Source organism: Larus michahellis, chromosome 1 (assembly GCF_964199755.1).
Source record: "Larus michahellis chromosome 1, bLarMic1.1, whole genome shotgun sequence".
In the NCBI taxonomy this organism is placed as follows: Eukaryota; Metazoa; Chordata; class Aves; order Charadriiformes; family Laridae; genus Larus; species Larus michahellis.
This window is the reverse complement of record NC_133896.1, coordinates 93,421,912-93,440,185: the sequence shown is the minus strand read 5'-3', so window position 1 is coordinate 93,440,185 and position 18,274 is coordinate 93,421,912. Positions and strand designations below refer to the sequence as shown.

Sequence of the window (18,274 nt, the reverse complement as noted above, 5' to 3'; positions counted from 1 at the left end):
CTCAATGATCTTAAAGGTCTCTTCCAACCTAGACAATTCTATGATTCTGTCTCCTTTGATTATTTGTTTTTCTTTAAAAAAAAATAAACAGCCACAATTAAAACATTTTGTAGGCATAAAAAAACAAAGCATCACACTGGGAATTAAAACTGACTTCAGTTCATGGCTTTGTCACTGCCTGCTGTCAAATTCCAAGTTTCACGTTTTCTCATCAGTGGAGTAGAACAGTCCTCACTGCCTTAACACAGTGCTGTGGTTCCTCAGACAAAAACATGCTTCTGTTAAGATTAGCATTAAAGTATAATCTATTATTATTTTTTTATTTAAAGATATTTTCCTATTTAAAAAGCCAAAGACAAATCAGAATGACTCCTTGTGTGTTGTTTAAAAATTCACTTCAAAGATCCTAGCATCCCCTTTGACTCTTGAGTATCTGAGAAGACCTGCAACTGGATTTAATGTCAGTCCTACTTCTTGCCCTCGGCCAGCTTCCTGTGACTTGAGGGCAGCTAAGCTTTATATACAAAAGCTCATAAAAGTTATTTAAAAAAAAAAAAATTAATCAGACCATCAAGCCACCCATTCTTGCAGCCCGCTCTTGCCACTTCTGGAAGTCATTCCCTTTTCTCTGCTCCCACCCGCAGTCACAGAAAAGAAGCTGATATGCACAAAACTAGAATGGAGGCAGAGGTAAAAATACTAATTTTTATTCAGAGCATTTAGTGTATTTACAATAGAAACTTTCTCTCCGGTCAAGGGACAAGAGACTGAAAAAAAAGTCCACGTTACAAATGTGTGGACAACCTGCACCTGATGCAGGCTAATTGGTTTTTGCTACTTCTGCTTCATCCAGGGTAATACCCGCGAAAAAGTGATGTTGAGAGCCCAGAGATGGTACCGAATGGCTCTCACACCCAGTAGCAATCACAGAATGCAGTCCAAGAAGTAGTGTGAAGTTACTCAACAGTTGCTAAAATATATATATATATATGTACACATACACAGTCCCATTTGCAGTTAGATCAGATTCAGCGCATCGTTCAGAGATAGATAAGCAGGTAGACACAAGCCTACCGACCTGTGTGCAAGCACAGGTTTGCAGAGGCCCTCACACCAACAGGTACACAGGTACCTTCTCAGCCAGCCAGACACACGCATTCCTTCCCACTCTGCACCCGGACAAGCACACAGACAGGTGTTTTGTTAATGCTATCTTACATGGTTTCTAGGAACAGGGGGGAAAAAAAATGAGAAAAAAACACCAACCCTCTCATCTGACTCACTGGCTTGGAATCCTTATTCCTCTTCAACCTGAGGGAAATAGGGGTGTGGAAAGGATGTAGTCCTCGCGTTTCTCACAGAGCCACCACTTCTCAGTCTCCGTGACTCTTCTGCCACAGCAATAACTAGTTGATACCGAAAGGGGGCAATCCTCTCCTGCTCCCAGAAACGGGCAGAGCCTCCCACCACTTCCCTTGAGTCAGATGTAGCAATCAAAGGGCTGCAATGTGAGCCAGTTACACCACCTGATCTTGCAGAAAAAATAGATTTGCCAAAAGTGAGCAAGTACTTTACAATCTGAACAACCAGCTTAATCAACTCACCCTCCTAATTACCCCCCACATGGTGGGTAGAGCACCACCTGTTTCAGCAATAACTTGCCCGTAGAAGTAGCTGAGCTATCAAGTCACTCTGAGCTCCTGTTTTCATTTTGGTCAGAGTCCACACAGCACTTCCATTACGAGGTACTTTCCCTCCTCGGGAAAGGAGTTGTTGCAGAGGTCTGTCTTGGCTTAAAGGTGTTGAACTACATGGTGGTTGAGAAGCAAACCTCAGCCTTCCTCCAGCATTATCCGATGCTGTCTCCAACAAACCCAGGTGAGGGGTGTTAGAAAGGTAGGGAGGTATGGGAAAAGGAAGGCAATAAAGGCAGGCAGTTATAAACCTCTCTTAACACTCATAACTAGGGGAACTAAAGCAGAAAGAGATTAAAGATGGCTGTGGCGGCTGCAAGGTTGAGGAGAGTTCTGGTTTAGCAAAGCCTCCTGAATAGCTTCACTGCAGCCACTCAGCTCCATCTGGTTGAGAACACAGCTGATGTGCTCCACAGTTGCAGCATGGCCCATCTGCAGTTTCCAGAGTCTAAGCATTTCATACTGGGCATCTCGTAATCGCCGATGCTCCATCTCAATTCGCTCTAGATCATAGTCACTCAGACCCAGACGCCTCACAAACTCTTTCCACCGAGATGGCGGTACGTGATCTACCACAGTGTAGAGAATAGCAGGGTCTGTGAAAAGAGAAGAAATAAACTGTGAGAACCAGGACTGCGCAGCATCGAGGAGAATGTGAATAACCCAGGGCTGGATGGTGTCTTGGGATCATGCATTGCGCCCTCCTGTTCAGGTCTTCTGCAGAGTAGTCACATAGACTCATGTGATGTCCAGCCTTGCTCTTAACTCTCAAAAAGCAATGGGATGCTTCCACATGCGTTTGTGTAAGGTTATGAGCAGAGCTCAGCACACATGCTTAGGGCCTTGCTGCCTCACATTCCTGACAAAAGAATGCTTTGGGTCACCATCCCAGAGGCATTAAGACTGACAGTACGTCACCACATATGACAATCCATTTTGCTGGCAGAGAAAAGGGACAACAGAAAGACCTTGTGTAAGCATTGAGCATATCCAGGCTCACCGGCTCTGTGCATGCTTCTGCCTTTGTACTGTGCCATACACACAGGTCATGTGCACCGGGTAAGGTCTGTCCAACATCCTCCTAGCTGCATCTGCATAGTCAGGTTCTCATTTGCCCGGGGAAGGAGGGAAGTATGGGGGAGTTTCACTTACTGTCTGGAAGCTGTGTCTTCCTGGCAGGCCTGACACAGTCTGGTAACTCATGTGAACTTTGTGGCAGAGGTGCAGGTGGTGGTGTTGCATTCACTGACAATTCTGTTTCCTTCTGGAACTCAGGAAGAAGGATGGAAATTTCACTTCTTTTTACCTCAACCTGAAAGACATGTTTTCTTAGTCCAGAATCACCTGCAGCAGCACCAATACACCTGTCTCCTGCAAGGAAGCTTTATATACTAAAATTTATCCAAGATAGGTGGGGAGCAGGTGATGAGATTTTAATTCTTCCTATATGCCTTGTTTGAGCAGAAGGCACCAAACATTTCTTTCCAGTAGAACCCAAGGAGTCTAACTCTCTTTTGGCATCAAAAAACAGTAGTCTGGAAAAAAATATGTCTTTACAAAATCAAGTAAGTCTGGGACCCGAAATCACCACCATTCTAGAAGCTCCACGTGCTACCTTTCCCATCAGATTTCTCTGTGAGTCTGTGGAAACCCCACCTCAACTACTGCTTGGGCCCTCTTAATTACAGAACAACACTGGACATGAGAGAACACTACGCAGCAGCGCTGAAAGGCTTGTGGGGTCAAGATCTGAAGTGAAGTAAAATCAGTTGAATCCTCCAAGCTTGGGGTATATAGGGGGAAAAAGGGATTAGGAACCATCTATCTGAAAAAAATGCGTCCAGAAAGAAAAAAACAAAAAGACAGGAGTTTAAAAACCATCCTCTAGAAGAGGGGAAGTAAAATGTTAATGGCTCCACCCTCTACAGGAAAAGACTTCGGAATTAAACAGCCCTATTACTCAGCTCGTTTGAAAATAGGAGGCCTGAGAACAGCCCATGGGGAAATATGTTACTCTGGATCCCAGACTAACACAGTTGAAAGTGGAAGGAAAGCTTTTATACCCATCATTTTGCTCACCTCAGATACTGGCTCCTTGGTTGACTGGGGCAAAATAACTTTAAAGAAAAGAAAAGAAAAAAGAAAGCAAAAATTATTTTCACTTCCTCTCTTCCCAGGGAAAACAGGAAAGCAGCTATTCGCAATCCTACCCTCAAAAAAGGTTTTACAGCAAAATGCACATCTCCCAGCAATGGTCGTGCAATTCCAGTCACAGCTATGGGTATAGATACAGAGTCATAAGAACTATACCAATAAGCTTAGCTGTTGAGTTTCTCATGTTCCTCTGGCCTTGCAGCAAAGCAGAGTAATGGGATCCCACTTCTTCCCTCACACGGGTGTGCATATACACACACACAAAGAAAATGACATCTATCTCCATTAATATCACTGCTAATTAATATACACTGCTGTGCTCACCACAGGAGTAGAAAGACGATGGTACCCCATTTTCCTGGACGAGCTTCACTACTTTATTTACAATGTAGAGGACAGAGATAACTCCAAATATTGCAACGATGATGCCAAGGACAAGGCTCCCATCTGGGGAAAAGGAGAGGGCAAATGAGTGAGTGACTGAGAAAGGAAGAAGTTAAGTGCTAGAGGAAGAACAAGTGAAGACACGCAAATGGTAGGGAGAAAAAGAATAATGGTTTGAGAGAGTGGAGAAAATAATACTTGACAAACAGTGTTAAAAGAACAAAAGCCCACACTGAAAAGATTCCACTGTCCTTCAGTTCCCCCAGTACTCACTCAGCCCAGATGAAGTCGATGAGGTAGTCACTGGGCTATGACACTGCAGGCATTCTTCTCCAATGCAGCTGTACGAGCGAATCAGAGAGGTGAGTGTGCATGAAATGAAACACCACGCATTTGCAACAATCCTAAGTAACACAGAAGTCAAGATAAGCCTGCAAAGCAGAGCAATGCAGCATGGCTAGTGACTTCGGGTTCTTAGCAGGCTGGTGCCTATACAGAGAAGACTGGGAGTGCCAGAGGGAAAGACCCAGTTGCCCCAGAAAGGCAGAATGTTGTGAAGTTACGTCAAGATGGACAGAGCCTTGAGAAAAATCTCCTCCCTCCGTGGGACTTGTGTCTGCTGTCTCTCCTACTCAATGGAGGGGCATACAGAGGAAAAAAACCTCACCTGTTGCAAGGCTTGCAAACATTACTAAGTGTTAGGAAGAATCGAGGCTTACACCTGCAAATTGTGTCTCTGTTCTTTGAACCTGTAAAGAAAAGAAGAAATGGTAGCCATAATCTAGACAGAGAAGAAAACAAAAGGAAAAAAATCCACTCCAAAATGGGTGGGAGATTACCCCTCTTTGAGTCTGGAGAACTGCTACTAAAGAAGCGAAAGAGGATTCGGTCTGTGTTTAGGACAGGGTTGGGGGAGAATAAAAATAATAAAAAGTAAGGATACTACTGTCCTGGTAGATCGGGGACCTCTGTAGAGGCTCTGAAAGGGATTAAAATTACAGTGCAGCTGAAATTGGTCTAATGGATAATGACAGTTCCAGTGCAAAAGCAGGGAAAGTCACTCGAGTTCAAGTGTGACAGGAAGGGGAAATCACATTAGTCAGGCAAAGATGAGGGAGAAGTAGTCCCTGAGCAGCTGGGACTGGTGAGGAAGTCAGTTCAGGGCAGGGAGAATCACTTCAAGCCATTGCGGACATATCCACTCTTGCGATATGGTATGCTGTGAGTGGAAGGGGTAAGAAATGAAAGAGCTACTGCTTCTAAGCAAGTTACAGTATGGAGACTGAGTAAAACAGGTGTAGGGAGCAGGAGACAAGAGTAGTGATGGAAGTGATAAAGTTGTATAAGGGGAGGGAAAAAGGTACTAGAACAAGCAGCATGCATTCTGGTGGCAAGCGAGGGACAGGACTAAAACAGTTCTACCTCAGTCAAGAGGGAAGGAAATTGCTCAAGGGCAGCACACGATGATGACCCTTGAGGATAGGTAAGGATGGAAACTGTGACAGAGGAAGATTACCGACCAGCACAGGGAACACATTCACCAGTGAGACAGCAAACCTCACGCTAGGCAGGGTAAGAGACAGGAAAGGGAGGGGGAGAAGCAGAATTTGCAGAGAAGAGGGGATAGCTTTAGGACAACAAAATAAGGAGCGTTTAAGGGACACGAACAGAATTAGACTACAGCACAAAGTGGAGGGCAGCAAGCAGCATTTGGTTAAGATATCTTGATTCCTGACTGGAGATGAGGCAGCCTGGGACAGCTAACATGGGTACTTCTTCCAGACACCTGCACCATCCCCAGGTCACACCCAATGCCACTGGGTACTGTTCAGCATTACCTGAGCAGCTCTTCACTTTAAAACACTGCACAGAACACTGTGGTGGTTCAGCAACTGACTGACGAGCAGTTCAGCTGGGCACTGGGACCAGTAATATTTTCAGCCATTGTACTCAAAGTGCTTTCAGAAGTTGGTGTGAGCATCAGGAGAAATACCCACACAAAGACAAAAAAGGAAGGTAAGGGTGAAATCTGCTCTAGAGCATAAAGACCTTGCTTCAGTACATGCAAGGCAGAGGTACCAAAATTAAGTAGAAATTATCTCCTCACAACAGCCAAAACCAAGAAACCATTCAAGGACAAAAGGAAAGTAGAAACTGTGACAGAAAACAGGGATTGATGAAAAGTCATGCAACAAATAGCAGTCTTTCTGGGGAAAGAGGGCAGGGAAAACCAAAAGTTGTCCCAAAACTACAATCACTTCAGGACAATCACTTCCTGTCAGAAAGTGAACAGAGGACTAGGGCTGTTAATGAATACCCTAGTGCAGTATGTCCATACTGGAGCCATATCCATGCCATACTCACAGTTGGCAATAATCCCATTGACACATGAGCTACAGTTCCTACAGTGGAAGAGATCAGACAGGCCAATCTGATATTGATTCTTCCGACAGCCGCAAACGGTATCTTGCTTTGGGCTGCAGGGTGTCTCTACTATCTGCTGGAATTCTGAGGAAAGAAAGGAGAAGTGATTATTCCAACCTCTTCCTTCACCTTCATCTGAGAGCACTGTTATGATGACAGGTGTTGTTATCCCCTAATTTTCCCAGAAAAAGGCCAAAAAGGCCTGCAAACTGTGTCTCAGATTACAGTAATTCAGTAACCTTTATTCCTGCTGTCCCCAATCCCTTTCCATACACTGTCCTTCTGCCCATTCAATTGCTTACCATTCCAAGCTTCCTCGCTCACCTTGCCACCCCCTCCTGCCCCTACCCCACCTGCCACTACCACCCATTTTCCTCAGGTCCTATAGATAACTCACCTGTACGGCAATGTGTACATGGGAAGCATTTAGACATGGTGTTATCAACAGCTGTGAATGTGCCATTAGCACACGGAAGACAGACAGGTGCCTGGTCAGGCCGATCACAGTCTTTTGCCTTGTAGGTACCTGCAAGAAAATCATGTAACAGAGCTCTGACAGGAAGGCAAACGTGTTGTCTTAGGGAGGATGGGAGTCACTGATTCCTCAGAGAAACCCTGGAGTTGATGGTGTAAGAACCAAGTATGCTTCCTCTCATCAGTGTGAATGACACTGGCAGCCCAAAAAGAAGAGACAAGGAATAGGAATTTACCTGGGTAAATAGGTACTAAGGAAAGGGAGCACTCATACAGCTAGCTGTAGGACAGAGACAGTTTGACAGTGCAGCACAGGGAAATGCCTCTAAGGTAAAGGTCACTACTAGTGTACTTATTTTACGTACCTGCATGGCACCTCATGCAACAGTGGGTCTCTCTGGGATGTAGGTATTGTCCTAGTTGACACTGCACTTGCCTCTTTTCTTTCCTGAAGGGGCTAGAGGGGTCTCTTCCATGCAAAGCTACCTGATGGGCTTGCAGTGTATATGGCACTGGAGTAATTTCTACAGATTCCTTTGTCAACACGCAGACAAATGTTAGGATAAACTGTAAATACAGAGGGAGAGGGAGAGAGAAGGAAAGAAAGAGGGAGAGAAACAAGGTGAGAAAACATATCCCCTTGCAAACTGCACAGCTGACTTTAGCACTTACAATTAAATCTTATTATAACAGTGAATTCAATAGACTTGTCCAATCCCGGTATCAGGGCCCTCCACTGACAAAAGTGTGGGGGTAGATTATTCACCAAAAAAACCCAACAACAAACCCATGCCTGTCATCTGTGTTATTAATATGCCATATGATGGTCTCTATGACAAACTGGTTTCATATAAAGCAAATGTTTTTGATGATGTGCAATTTATAGATGGAATGCCTTGAAAATGCTGCAGCTTGCAAGAAAGTTACTCAAGAGCAAAGGAATGTTTTCATTAAGGAATGCAGTACGACTGCCCATCTAGAAACAGTTCCAGAGAGAAGAATGCATCCACTACTTGCAGTTCTACTGAACAAATAAACCAGACAGGAAATTTGGAATAAGAAGGCAGAGGAGGATTTCACTCCATGCGAAGTATAGAAAAGCTTCCAAAACTACTCCTGAGCAAGCCAGCCTAGAAACGTGTGAAAGTTAGGTTTTCAACTTCTCTGACAAACATACTTTCTTCCTTTTAAACTGCAGCTGTTAACATTCAGTCTGAACAGTCTGCCACAAAAATGTGCGTTTTCTTTTTTTTTAAACTCCTTTAAGATTTACTTGTTGGTTTTTTAAAATTTTTAAAATCAGTGTTATCAAGAATTTTAAGAGAAATATTAAGATTGGCGTGACTGCTGTATGACTGTAAGAGTGGGTACACACACACACAAAAAGGAACAGCAGAACAAATGGGTTAAAAGAACAGCCGGTATGATAATGAAGGACACCAATGCCTGGGTATTGTTTTCAGGACACTATTCCCAGCAGCGAAATTGAGAAATGTACTGTTTATGTCATAGCCAAAAGGTCTACACTCTGGTAAGACCACAGCATAGATGACTCATAGCAAAAGACCCCACACCAGGAGCATGGTAATGAGATCGCAGCATATCACGGAATCACGGAATCTTCAGAGTTGGAAGGGACCTCTAGAGATCATCTAGTCCAACTCCCCTGCTAGAGCAGGACTGCCTACAGCACATCCCTCAGGGCTGCATCCAGGCAGGTCTTGAAAATCTCCAGAGAAGGGGACTCCACAACCTCCCTGGGCAGCCTGTTCCAGTGCTCTGTCACCCTCACCGTAAGGAAGTTTTTCCGTGTATTTGAACGGAACTTCCTATGTTCTAGCTTGTGCCCATTGCCCCTCGTCCTGTCACTGGAAACCACTGAAAAGAGCCTGGCTCCGTCCTCCTTAAACCCACCCTTTAGATACTTGTAAACATTAATCAGGTCCCCCCTCAACCTTCTCTTCTCCAGGCTAAAGAGTCCCAGCTCTCTCAGCCTTTCCTCATAAGGGAGATGCTCCAGTCCCATAATCATCTTGGTTGCCCTTCGCTGGACTCGCTCCAGTAGTTCCCTGTCTCTCTTGAACTGGGGAGCCCAAAACTGGACACAATACTCCAGTTGTGGCCTCACCAGTGCAGAGTAGAGGGGGAGAATGACCTCCCTCGACCTACTGGCCACAGTCTTCCCTATGCAGCCCAGGATGCCATTGGCCTTCTTGGCGACAAGGGCACACTGCTGGCTCATGGATAATTTGCTGTCTACCAGGAGCCCCAGGTCCTTCTCCTCAGAGCTGCTTCCCAGCATGTCCGACCCTAACCTATACTGGTGCTTGGCATTCTTCCTTCCCAGGTGGAGGACCTTACACTTGCTTTTGTTGAACCTCATTAGGTTCTTCTCTGCCCAGCTCTCCAGCCTGTCCAGGTCACGCTGGATGGCAGCACGGCCCTCTGGAGTGTCGGCCACCCCTCCCAGCTTGGTATCATCAGCAAACTTGCTGACGATACACTCTGTCCCCTCATCTAGGTCATTAATGAATATATTGAACAAAATTGGACCAAGTATTGACCCCTGAGGGACACCACTGGTTACAGGCCTCCAACTGGACTCTGTGCTGCTGATCACAACCCTCTGAGTTGTGATCGTATCACCAACATGATTCCTTTGCCTGTTGGCCCAACAGAAAAAAGACGCTAGGCATGCATTTCAAACATGCATTCAGACAAGGAAAAAAGCATAAAATAACAAAAAGGTTAAAAAAATATATTAAAAAACAAAACCAGGAAACAACTTGGCCCATGATGTGGGGAGCCTGAAGTCAGCAAGTTTCTATGGCAAAGGCCCATCCCATAGCAGCCAATGACTCCCAAAGAGAATGATGGACTTGTCCAAAACCTAGTTTGTAGTGCTATGAAGAACACCAGCAGCATGACGAAGACTTGACAGGGAGTGTCCCTTGTCGTCTGTGTTGCACGCAGTGATTCTGGCCATGCCATCTGCACGTACATGTGTTAGTGCTTCTGAGTATGTCATGGAGAGTGTGTGCCAATGTAGTCTATGCATCAGATCACGTGAATGCATGAAAATCAACTTTTTTTTTTGCAAAAAAATACCACCCAATCCATACAATCTCACACTGAGTTTTACTACAGTAACTTCCCTACATTGTCATGTTTTCCCAGCTTGCTTTTTTGAAAGTGGTAAGGTGCCTAGCTGTACAGGCACAGCTTCAGAGTTCTGTTTCTTCTTGCTTTTTCAGCTAGGAGAGCTATAGCAAAAGCAAAGTAAACCAATAAGGGTAAACCACAATGCTGATACTAATTTTGTGGTTGCAAGCTTAAGAAAAAATGTGCAAAATCAGATGGCTATGACAGCCCCATGCTGTCCTGTTTCTCTCTCAAAATTAAAGCATCAGGAGAGAAAGGTACATACATGAAAGCAACTTAAAACCTCAAGAAGGATAGGACTTTGCAACTCTTGACAAAGCCAAAACCCCATTTTTCAGACACTTCTGTCATACAAAGACATATTCAATAGACCAGAGGCTAAAATGGTGAACAGGAAAAGGAGAACCAAATATTTAAATAGCTATTGTTTCAGATTTAATTAGCTGACCACAAGATAAACGCGAGCATTCCAACGACTCAGTAAGAAATAAAACTCGTTTCAGAAGCTGATAGTCCTACAAGACTGATTGCTTGCAGGAAAACGGGTAAAAGATCATTCACACAGATGGTCTGACTGCAACAATTAAAAAAATGCTCATTCTCTAGCCAACGATTAATCCCCTGACGTGGAAATATATACAGCTGGCCAGTAAGTCAGACAAGACAGCAATAGAAACAACACAGGAAAGCATCAAAGATCAAGGTAAAAATGCGGAGAAAATTGGTCAGATATACCTTCAAAAACCAAAGAAAACAAGAAAGGTGTTTTCAATTTTTCAGATTAAGTGAAAGTGTGTATATAAGTGTAATCAAACCAGAGTTAACACATTATTACTGATCAAAATCTGAGGAACAGAGAGTCACAGACCACAAGTGACTCACAAACCAGTGATTCGGCCTTCTAGAAAAATCATTCACATGGCAGAAAAAAAAACCACCATCATCTTAAGCAGCTCCCCAAGCCATTCAGCAGTATACTGATTTATACCAATGACAGGCTTTATAAACTTCAGGAAATACATGAACATCTGGTCCAACTGCCTGACCACCTCAGGGATGACCAAAAGGTAAAAGCATGTTATTAAGGGCATTGCCCAAATGCCTCTTAAACATGGGGCATCAACTACCTCTCTAGGAAGTCTATTCCAGTGTTTGACCACCCTCAAGCATTTCTCTCAAGAAATGCTTCCTAATGTCCAGTCTGTACTTGCCCTGGCACAGCTCTGAACCATTCCCATATGTCCTATCACTGGACCCCAGGCAGAAGAGCTCGGCACCTCCCTCTCCACTTCCCCTCCTCAGGAAGCTGCAGACAGCAATGAGGTTGCCCCTCAGGCTCCTTTTCTCCAAACTAGACAAGTCCAAAGCCTTCAACCATTCCTCATAGGACATTGCTTCCAGCCCTTTCACCAGCTTTGTCGCCCTCCTCTGGACGCATTCACAGACCTTCACACCCTTCTTAAACTGTGGGGCCCAGACCTGCACACAGCACTCCAGGTGAGGCCGCAGCAATGCTGAACACAGTGGGACAATCACCTCTTTTGACCAGCTGGTGATGCTGTGTTTGCTGCACCCCAGGATGCGGGTTGCCCTCTTGGCTGCCAGGGCACACTGCTGGCTCTTGTTGAGCCTGCTGCCCCCCAGCACCCCCAGATCCCTGTCTGCAGGGCTGCTCTACAGCCACTCCTCACCCAATTTCTACTTGTGCCCAGTGTTACTCTGTCCTAGGTGCAGAATTGCATTTGGACTTGTTAAATTTCATCCCATTAATCATTGCCTACTGAAAGGCCTCCTGTCCCTCAAGAGAGTCAACAGCACCTCCCAGTTTGGTATCATCAGCAAACTTGCTAATGGTGCATTCAACTCCTGCATCCAGATCGTTCATAAATATATTGAACAGAATTGGCCCTAGAATTAAGCCCTGAGGAGCACTGCTGGTGACTGGTCACCAGCCAGATTTAGCCCCATTTACCAAGCACTGAAGCCTCAAGTCATTGATAACAGCTCACCAAAGCAAAGTTTAGAGGTCCTCTACAACTGAAATAAGGTGATTTTTCATCATTAGATTTACAATGTGCTCTGATTCCACTCACCAGGAGAAAGAACGAGTACCTACTAACCAATGCTGCCACAGAAAATTGGACAGCATATATTACCTAAGCCAACCGATAATTCAAACCACCAAACCACATCATGCACACCGGTGATTCACATTTTTAGTGAGTGGGGACTGCCCAGGAAAAAAAAAAGAGTCAGCAGAAACCATAGGTTTTACTTCTGAAACTGCTGCAGAAATAAAACAAAATATGGCAGATGAAAACTAGAATGCTGCTTCCTTAGATCATTCCACTCCTCTGGATGACAGCTATGTGCCCTGCACACACGTAACCCTAGTTCTTTCTCATGTCTCATGCCAGTACTTACTGCCTGACAGCTACAGCGAAAAAAAAAAACACGACACAAGCCCAAAAGCTCTTCTATGCAAAATTTTGGCTGCCCAGACAGGAGTTAGGAGCCCCTGTGCCACCTTCAACCTCAAATATTCTTGAGTTACTGCCACCACTACAAGTAGCACCCTTGCTGCTGCTTCTTCCTCACCCGATCGTGCACAGAGAACTGCAAGCGAGGTGACATCTCTGATGAGTAAGCCAAAGAAAGAAAGAAACAGCACAGATAAAAGCGAAGAACGCAGGGAGATGCAAGAAAGATGCGGGGAGGGGGGCTAGAAATAAGAAGGGACATTTGAGAGCACTGTTCTCAGGCCAAGGACAAAGAAGGCACAGTATCTGAAGCAGAGGGACAGCGCAGGGAAGTGCAGCGTATCAGGACTACTGTATTACCGCCTGCCAATGTCCAAAAGGCTAGAAAATACCAAATCACTCAGCATGGATGCCACAGCTCTGTATCATGTGCCCTGCCCTCCCTGGGAGCAGCTGTGGCCCTGCTGCTGCCTGCAGGGCTCCTTGTCCTCAGGGAGAAGGGTGGAGGAAGCAGGTATGGTGACACACAGGTATGTGTGTCCCACAGTACCATGGGAAAGAGTATGGAGAGAGTTGTGCTGGGAGCCAGTGGATGCCTACAGGTGTCCAGAGTGAACAAGGCCAGACACAGAAACCAAACTGAGTGGGAAGGGGGGGATTACACAGGTGGGAAGAGACTCCTGCCCCCGCATGCAGCACCTTGAGACTCCACGCCTGTTCATGGCAACTAATAGAAATGCAATACTTGCTGGAGCAGAAGCTTGGGTATTAGTATTCCAAACAATTCAAATATTATTGCCCATCTCTAGGCTAATTTTAAAATAGATACAAATTAATAATTTCCAGAGTTTAAATCTCCTTAATACAAAAGCATAAAGCTGAAAATTTCAGAATAAAACAATTCTATAAATCCAGATGTGCTGTTAAAATCCGGAGACTAGGAGGCTTACTCCTTTTTTTTTTCCTTTGTACACACCTAACATACTCATCATGTAATAAAGTGTTTCCCCACCAACAACTTATTCAACTGCTTCTCCCAAAAAAGACTTACATTTGCAAATTCCATTTTTAAACTAAAGAACTACCTGGAAAAAAAAGGCATTACAAGTCATTAGAATTTCTCAAATATTTCTTAATAGAAACTTCCCTTTGCTTAAGAGTTTAGCATGACACACACATGCATAAGTAATCTACGTATCAGTCATCTGTAAGCATTTTGAATGAGTCATAAAAAATCAGCCAGCTTGGAAGTTCGGAAGAAAACAGAGGTCCTGCTCAGAGTAACAAGCTGCCAAAGAAATCAGGGTACAAGATTACCCTTTTGTTCTTTGACTGCTTCTGACATTTCCAAAAGCTCTTCGAAGTTTGCATTTTTTCACTTTGCTATACAAAGATGCATGGGAAACCAGAACTTCTGCTTTACACATTGAAAAATGTGTATTAAAGCAACATTTACAGGAAGCTTTTCTCATTGCTCACTAAAACCTGGAAAGGTCAAAACAAGGATACAAGAGCTATTACTATAAATAATCCTCCATTTTATGAAGATCCGATGGAAGAAATGCTGTATTTTAGGCCTTGTCTAAAACCAGGAGACTGGTAATAGCTTTCACACAATGAAGAAAGGTCTTAGAAATCTTAATTTAAACAAAAAAAAACAAAACTAAACTGTAATTTATCTATAAAGATCATGAACTTCACATCCTAAAATATATGTATTTTTAGGTTTTATTTCATATTAGCAGAGATAAAGAAAAGAGTGAAAAAGTCAGGTGATCACAACCATAAGAAAATAAACTTTTTATTTTTCCTTAAAGGACACGGTGGTGAACGCTATGTCAGAGACCCAACATTCCGAGTCACAGACAGGTGACACCCCAGTAGTTTGCCTGCCTGTGTTCAGGGCTGGCTTTGACAGCAGAGATGTATAGCCCCACATCAGATCGCCATGAGAGCAAGAGCTGCAGGAAGGCTCAACGGGGGCATCCCCTTTCCATCCCGAGGTGATTTTCATCTGGGCACAAGCTCTTGGCCCCTGCCCACACTGTGCCACCCTTGTGCCCCTTTTCAGTGATTCACCAAGTGAATTTTTTAAGAGTCAGATAATTGTCATATGCTGAGTCCTATTCATCGGAACTAATAGACTCCCGTTTCTTTTAATAGAGAAATGTAGCAACACTGCTTTCAGATGCGCTTTCTACTGCCAGGTTCCCAAGACTGCAATAGAAAGGCCCCTGTCACCAAGGGTTCAAAGCAAGTACTTAGTTATCCAGGGATTAGGCCAAGATTATGGAAGAGAATACCACACATCTGTCCCAAATAAAAGCAAATCCCCTTTGCGATGACTAAAGACAATGAATAAGAAGGAGCTAAATAACAAAACTGGTTTTTCACCAAATGACACTGCTAATGCAGAAAATGGATTACTTAAGAAAAAGTAAGGGAAAGGCATCGAAACTGACAAAACCGATTACTTGTGAGAACTTGAACTACCACATAATTGAAATTGGCACAGACACAGATAGCAACATGTTCCATTTGGCTAGAAGTGGATGGTCATCAAAAACAGAAATTAGAATTAAATTAATAAGCAGATAAAAAGTGGAATGAACCTAGCTGGATAAAGCAATTAGAAATGCAATCAAATGCTCTAAATTGTTAGGAAAAGATTTGAGGACAGAACAGAAAGTGTTGTTATGACAATGTATAAATCCATAAGATTTGAATACAGACTGTAGTTCCAGCCCCCAATCCTGAGAACATAAATTAACCCACATATGATACAGAGAAAGGTAACAAGGACGATCAGTGGTACAGAATGGCTGCCATAAGGGAAACGATTAAAAATATTGGTCTGTAAACAAGACAACTGAGCAGAAGATACTGAAGTCATGAATGCCACGGAGAAGGTGAACTGGGATAGCTGTTATCTGTCTCTTCCAATGCAAGTACTAGGAGGCATCATATAAAACAAGCAGGAGACAGGTTCACAACAAATACAGGGAGGTACTTTTTTTAGCCAACACATAGCTGAGGTGTGGGACTCCCTGCCAGAGTGCTGGGGGTGCCAGAAACATGCCTGGGTTCCAAAAGCGATCAGCATGCCCATCAGCAGAAGAAAAACACACTCAGGGGTCCGAAATATGAAGACACCGTTTCAACTTGGGAATTCACAGAGTCACAGATCATTGGAAGCCAGGAAAGTATTTTTGATTGTATGCTTGCCCTGCACTGAAACCCTTGGTAGACTGTTGGAAATAGGATGGTAGGCCAAACAGTTCTTTCTTGCAAATGCACATGGTAGCTTGGTTTTTCCATTTTTATATAACGAAGCTTCTAACATCAAAACTGCAGTTCCTCCCTTTACCTTCAAAAGGAATCAATGCCAAAAGCACCCCTGGGACTATTTTGTCTTTCTTCATAAATCTGAACTGCCTTTAATAAATTAAACTGCCTTTTTTTTTTTTTTTTTAATGAGACAGAACATACACTGGCCTCAGTGAAGACAGATGCCATTTTTTCCACTGTGAAAGTTAGGAATGCAAGGGGAAAACACAAAGGACCTGGAAATGAGGTTAAGGACACACAAAAAGAGAAAATGCATGGAATCAAGCTACAGGAAATTTTGAAGAATCAGAGGAAACATAAAAGAATCAGAAAACTAGAAGGGGGCGTCAAGGGAGTAAGAAAGGCTATGAGGGCAAACATAGGATGCACGGAAAGTAAACGGAAGATGGAAGGGCATGCAAGAGAGTGAGAATTCTAACACTGAACAAAAAAAAAGATTTTATGGAAAAAAACCCATCTGTAATAAGCGAGTGTGGTGTTATTGAGAACTTGAAATGACATGTAAATGGGGCGGGGGGAAATGTCCTCAGAAAAAGAAATCCCACTGAAGGACACTCTTCCTCCAGCATATTATTTAAGTGAAGACAATATAATAAATTTGGGGAATCCAGTGATTTTTTGTACATTTTATTGCCAATAGTATCAGTAATACCACATATAGCATCTGAATTACAGCTAAATATGTGCGCTTGTCAGAAATACACTTTTGCAGGTTTGCTAACTGCTTTGAAATCTGTATGTAAGTCATCTCAACAGTTGATGGATCCCACCTAGGTCCTGACATGGTAAGTGATCCACAGTTAAGAGTTGAGGTGTGGAGTGCTCCTGCTCCGCAGTTTTAGTTGTATGCTCTTGCCCATGCTAGCTGTAACTCTTATCACCTGGTTTCCAAAAGCTTCCAAGTGCAAAAAAAGAAAACTTCTGGAAGAAGATAACTTTGAGTAGGGGCAGTCACAACTTTTTGACAACAAATCAACAACTAACGCAACGTTACAAGTCTAGTGCAGTCAGGTGTAAGCATTTGTTACTAGGATGCTCAGGTATTTAAGGATAAACAGTTTGACTGTTTAACTTCTATACCAGAATTTATAGCCGCGTCATGATGCCAAGTGACATCACCTCCACCGTCACAGCTTTATCTACACCGGCGGCAGGCGCGGAGCGGAGCCCAGCCCGGGAGGCTCCGTGCCCCCGGCAGGGCTCGGCGCCGGCATCGCCCCGCGAGTTCACGGCCGCGCCGCGGGCTCCAGGAAATCCTCCGCCATTCCTGTAAATCCAGCCGCCTTTTCCCTGACTCAGGGATAAATTCCGGAAACGGCGCTGGCGAGCGGGGAGTGAAGGAGGGAGCATCGCCGACCTCGCCGCGCCTCCCCTCAGCGGCCCTGCAGCGCCGCTGCCCGGTTACCCCACAAGGTGGCCAGGGGACGGCGGGACAGGCGCGGCTCGGCTTCCCGACCGCCCGTCGCCGCTCCTGTGGGCCCGGCACCGGCCTCCCCCCTCCACCATCACCGCCCACCTCGCCCCTCCGCAGGAAAAATGGCTCCCCGGGCGCTGCCCGCTACCCGCCCCGTCAGGGAAGCCAAAGCCCCCGGAGCCATGGGGAGAGCCCTGCGGCGGCGAAGAGGGGCGAAGGCAGCCCAGGCCAAAGAGCCCCGCGGCGGGGGAGGGCGGCGGTGCACGGACCGGTCCCGTCCCGTGTGGGGAGCGGCCCGAGCCCCCGCCGTGACTTACCGTCCCCAGCGAGCTGCAGGGCAGCGCCGGGCCGCGCATGGCTCCGCGGCCGGCTACGTCCCCATGGCAGGGTCCCCCGCGTCCAGAGGTAGGTGAGCCGCCCCAACCCCTGCCCAGGCCCGGCCGGAGCAGCGCGGAGCGAAACTACCCCGGCTCCGGCTTCCTGCCGGCGGCGGGAGGGAGGGAGGGAGGCGGCCCCGGCGCCGCGCCCCGCCCGGCCTCCGCACCCCGACGGATCTCCTTAAAAAAACCGAGACGGGCGAGCTGAAGGGAGAACAACGGGCGGTGTACGGCGTGGCGAAAACTGCTAGAAAGCACACCGAAAAGGAGTCAAAGGAGCCTCACTGTAATCTTTAAAACTTCCTGACGTGTTAGCGTTTTGCCTGCCCGCCGTATTTTTACGTTAAGTTTGTGTGAAACTTA

General features: G+C 45.2%; 1 protein-coding gene across 1 annotated transcript; it reads right to left on the bottom strand.

Annotated features, from left to right (window-relative positions):
- Nucleotides 1-691: 691 nt before the first annotated feature.
- TNFRSF1A (TNF receptor superfamily member 1A) lies at nucleotides 692-18,067 on the bottom strand. Its single transcript, XM_074593451.1, has 10 exons — nucleotides 17,852-18,067; nucleotides 7,496-7,697; nucleotides 7,054-7,182; nucleotides 6,597-6,740; nucleotides 4,900-4,981; nucleotides 4,506-4,573; nucleotides 4,173-4,295; nucleotides 3,774-3,811; nucleotides 2,847-3,006; nucleotides 692-2,290 (listed from the first exon to the last, which is right to left on the bottom strand). The coding sequence occupies exons 1-10, from the start codon at nucleotides 17,888-17,890 to the stop codon at nucleotides 1,989-1,991; spliced, it is 1,287 nt and encodes a 428-aa protein (XP_074449552.1). The 5' UTR covers nucleotides 17,891-18,067; the 3' UTR covers nucleotides 692-1,988.
- Nucleotides 18,068-18,274: the final 207 nt, after the last annotated feature.